General features: G+C 39.7%; 1 protein-coding gene across 2 annotated transcripts in view; it reads left to right on the forward strand.

Moving 5' to 3' along the window:
* The window catches only part of LOC138043110 (matrilin-4-like), an 18,103-nt gene that overhangs the window by 7,416 nt on the left and 5,687 nt on the right, over nt 1-5,000 (forward strand). Inside the window, exons 2-3 of one of the 2 annotated variants that reach the window (XM_068889238.1) lie at nt 3,144-3,425; nt 4,153-4,488. In XM_068889238.1, the coding sequence (XP_068745339.1) occupies nt 3,149-3,425; nt 4,153-4,488 (613 nt within the window). In that variant the 5' untranslated portion in view covers nt 3,144-3,148. Of the gene's footprint in view, nt 1-3,122; nt 3,426-4,152; nt 4,489-5,000 lie in introns of those variants that run through there. The other variant, XM_068889237.1, reaches the window with a different exon arrangement.

A 5,000-nucleotide genomic window follows, 5' to 3' on the forward strand; every position in this document is an offset into this window, starting at 1 on the left:
TGCAGTTGTCCTTAATACTCACACGGAGTTTCAGAAAAATAAGGTCCACTTACCTTTCATACAAGGAAAACAGAAAGGTAGGAACCTGTCACCGCCATGTTAGCTCAGATCGACCAAAATCCACAAGCACGATTTTTTTTCACGAAATCTGAATCCAATCGGTAAATAAACACATTTGGCTCGTGGAATAAGAGGTGCCCGAGACCCTGGTCTTCCAAATCAAGAAGCTACGGGTAGCTTACACTTCGTTCGAAGGATAATTAGCCGATTTCCTTTAAAGTTCACAGTATTTCAGTTTTATTTTTTTTTATGTTACAGTATCTTGGTTAATTCCGTAGTCCGTAGTCCGAAGTCCGAAGTCCGAAGTCCACATTTCATAAACCCATTTCCTTTCGGGTCTCCTTTCGGACGAATTGTAAAATTATGTAATTGTCACAGTAAGATGATAATTATGTGATAACGCACTGCGTGCAACGAAAACACAAAAATTCGTTTCCAGTCACGCACACGATTCTTTAAGAACTAATTTCCCGTTAATTTGTCACGTAGTCGTCCCTGGTTTAGTGGTCATCGCGATTACCTCTGAAGTTCGAATCCTTCTTGGGCTGCCTTCTCTGAAAAGTGCCTCTTAGAGTCTACGAGGCAAAGAAATCTTACGCATGCGCAGCCAAAGCGGGACCCGAAAATAGAAAGAGGCAAAGTCGAATCGTATAACGCATAGCTTGGGGCGCCTGATGACCAGTAAACTCGCGAGCCAGGGACGAACAAAGTTTACTCGTCACCAGGTTTCCTGGAAGGGAAAGATCAAGGATCACCGATCACCTGAACCAGTGGATCACACGGATCCAGGATCAAAATTTCAAAACTGCATTAAAATAAATTAACCATCTAAAAAGATCTTCATACTGGAAAGTTTTGTAGGAATGGCTCCGTACACTGTGTCAGTTACCACCAAAGGGACCGTGGTATGTAACTGTGCACGATTTTCATCTGCAAAAATCTGTAGTCAATCTTTAGAAGCTGTGGACGAAGAACAGTGCTTAATGGACTTCCCAAGTAAATTTGGATAGACTTTCATTAAAACAGCAAATTTGAGTACCCTTGCAAACACCAGAGTAAACAAAAAATGTTTCAAGGCGTCGAGAAGGCCGATTTTTCACAGTTTTTAGATTTAACTCAAACAACTGTTCAAAGACATCTGGCAGAACGACAATCCATTCAGCGTGGTTTTCAAATCAGGAAACTTTAGTAAATGCGCCTATTTTAGATTATCCTTTCCAGAAACACCTCACCCTAGCGCAAATGACATTGTGTCGAGGCACCCAGAGGGAGACCTCGCTGTCACGAAAGTGAACAATCGACGCTAACCAAATGTATGCAGCCTCCGGACGGAAATCTGGAAAGACCATAGTTACTCGATAGAGCGCCTGATATTGTCATCAATATCTTTAGTTTGGTTTTATTTGTTTTACAATATTCTCAAAAACGCTCTTTACAACTTTTTAAGAAAAGTATGATTGAGTTCTAAAAATAAACCTAACCTCAATTTAAGTAACTCCGACTGAAAAAAGAATTTTAAAATCCTTTTAAAAGGCGTTAAATTTGTCTTGCTGAGCTGAGGTGAGAAGTATTGTCCTTGGAGAATCAGGAAATGGACACTTAACATTGTGATGAAATGATGAAAGCCCGAGGTTTGCGAGTGAGTGAGATTCGCGTGCGGTTGCCAAATGAGATTTAAATCGGGATTTGTAATCAACTTATTTTTAGACTTATGGCTGAAAAGTGTAAATTATTTCTTTCTTGCACAGCCGATTGAGTTCCTTCAGAAACAGAGACCAACCTATTCCATAGACACCCTGGCCGTCGCTCCAAAGGCAAACCGTTTCTGTCTGGTGTCGTGGAATAAGTCAGCAGTCAATAATGGCTTCAGTAACACACGTCCGAGCTGTAAAAAACACGTGCTGCAAAAAAAAGATATATATATATATATAGATATATCGCCAAGCGCGACCTATATATATATATATCGCCAAGCGCGACTGAAACCAATTTTATGCTACACTAGCGATATTTTTTACACAAACAGGAGGAATTTTTGTTTTGAGGCGGAACCCAATGCCATCCACCTCCATGTCGTGAAAATTACACGATTAGAGAAACTAAGGGAGTGAGAATTATGTCACAATTTCGGTTCTTTAAGAAAGCTTTTAAAGGAAAAACGTTCAAAAAAATCATCAAAAATTTTGTGTCCTAAGTAATTCAAAACGAGTTTTAAAGCAAATTGTACGTGATAAGTAGTTGGCAAAATCGGTTAACAAATCAGGCTGTAGATCGCATTGTGCGGTAAACTCTAGGCGTTAAAAATTCGTAAAAAAAATCTTTAATTGGCGAGCAATTATTAAGTAATTATCGTTCAATAGGATTTTTCAAAGTGCTAAAAGCAAGTTCGATTCCTGAATACTGAACTCACTAACGCAGATCTTCAGGTATGACCCGTTGAATATTCGAGGCGAAATCAAATGGCAAAGTCATGTGAATCGAAATAGAAGAGTTATTTTATATGCGAGGTAGAAAAGGATCATATTTTAAGAGATTTCGCACTACACGGAGTTTGTGAAACAATCAAAACCAATTGATATTTATTACCGCTTTATTTAAACCAAAAGGTAATAAAGGCGCTTTTAAAATACCCGACGGCGATCAGTCAGTTTCGAGGATACGAAAATGTTTTGTCATATATATAGAACGAAACTCACTTCAATCCTGCAAGTCAGTAAAGGTTTTCACAAGCACAGAACAAGAGCCAGGTAAATGTTTTCTAGCTACGATTTTGCTTTATTTAAGATTTTCATTTGAAACTACGTTGAAATCAGTGTTCCCTGTTGGAATTATTCTTACTTAGCTTTTAGCTTTATTTCTCCAAGTTAAGAAAATCTGACCCTTTTTGACCATGGGAAATTAATTCGAGGCAGTTGAGAAAATCGATAGTCACAATCTAATCGATTAGCTATATAGAAACACTACAACATTTGTTTAAAATGATAGTTTTGAACTTGATATTCAGTTTGCCTAGGCCGCCCTGAAAACGTAGGCGTTGACAATTTAACACAAGGTGAGTTTAAGCAGTATTTCTTTCTCTAAAGCCACCATGCAGTTGGCTCTGTGGATGCTTTTGACCCTCTGTTTTGCAACTAATCAATATACCTATGGAGACGACAGCGTAAAGGCACTTTCCTACGACTCGATAGAGGATGAACCATTTGATGATTTGGAAACAGATGATGACCTCGATGAACTTGACGACGAAGCCGAAGAATTTTACAAACGCGTAAGCGGGGAAAAGGATGTCAAACCAAAAAATAAAACAAAGAACCCAAACAAAAACAAGAACAAAGATTTCCAGTTACAGCCGCTTCCGGAGGAAGGTAGGTTTTATTTATATAAGCTAAAGAGAACATGTAAAAACAACTCGTAAGGTAGCCGGGGAACTCTTCGGTTGAAGTGGAGATTTGATCAAGGCACATAGTGAGTAACAGAGTGTGCTAAAGTTGGCTATATATTGCCTAACAAACCTGATCTCTTGACCTGACGCCTTATGAAATCAAAAGCTCATTCGTCAGAGAAATACACACATGTACACTTTATCTCGCTTCCAGGACCTAAAAGATGACGGCCATATCTAAGTAACCAATCGATATTTTTTCATGAAATGAGTTTATTTTTTACTTTTTTTTTCTGTTTTATTCCTCACAAGAATTTGCTTTAAAATGACTTAGTGAAGCAAATTCTTAATATAATTGTGAATCGGCGCTTTCCGATTGTCAGTTGCTACGGTTTCGTGCTTTCAATTTTTTGTTTAACTAATGCCGCCCGCCACCGAGATTTCAGGTACAAATACTTTTCCCTTTCGCATTTTTAGAGAGTGCATGCCAAGGTTTCAAAGACCCTTAATTGAAAAGGCGTGAAGAAGTTTGAAACCTCGTTCCCAAAGTCCACGGGTAGGGAAGAAGAGAGACCCAGGGAACGATGTAGTCATTTTCCCTTTGTGAAACAACCTTGTAGTACAGGAACAGCCGTTAACTGTCGCGCTAGTGAGAAAACAGGTGCCCACTGATAACACAGCCTCCCCTGGTCTTTTGTTTATTCCTTTAGTTAAGAATAGATGGTTTAAACCTTTGGGTTGTTATCATGATGCCGGCCCGATTGCATGGCGGGATCCCAGGTATCGTGCCCTGAGAAGATTGTACCTAAATGTCAGAGGTGAGATAAGAAATTGGACAGAAGAATACTTCGAGCACCTTGCACTGAAATGTGCGATAGCTGCTCAACCGAGGGGATGCAAATGTTTTGGTATCCAGTTTTTTGGAGAATGCTGGTGCCATACTCAAGGTTGTAAAACGTTCGCCAAGTACGGCCCATCTGACAACTGCGAAAAAGGCGTGGGTAAAAACTGGACCAACTACGTCTACTCATCGAATTGTGGATCAGGTAGGTGACGATATACATTTTAACCGTTTCTCTTAATATAAGGGGACTGGGTTGTAGTTAATCCGAAGGGGGCTTAGCAAACTATCAATGATCCTTTTATTACATCGCGCGTCTAGAACATTCGCAAATTTTGAAAGTCGAAAACACTTTGTTCATTGATCAAAAACTGGATTACGAACCATCATCATCTCCAGCCGATGCAAAATATGCAAAATCCATGAGGTCGTCCATCCCAATGACCAAGAAATATTCCGTTCTAGTCTCTTCTCAATGGACAAGGGAAGAGAACATAGGCCAGCTACTAAAGAAATGGTACTTAAGAGATTGTATAAAATGCAAGTAAACACCCAGCGCTTAATTTATTCACCTTCCTTGTCATTGCACTGGAATCCTGACTCCAAGGTCACGGGTTCACGTTTCCTTGCATACTGTCTCTTTTCACCCAAGTGTATAAATGGTGGCCGGCGATACTGCTAGGGAAAGAAAACTCCCGCCAAGGGGGAGTCAAAATG

This window comes from Montipora capricornis, chromosome 3, assembly GCF_036669925.1.
Source record: "Montipora capricornis isolate CH-2021 chromosome 3, ASM3666992v2, whole genome shotgun sequence".
Lineage (NCBI taxonomy): Eukaryota > Metazoa > Cnidaria > Anthozoa > Scleractinia > Acroporidae > Montipora > Montipora capricornis.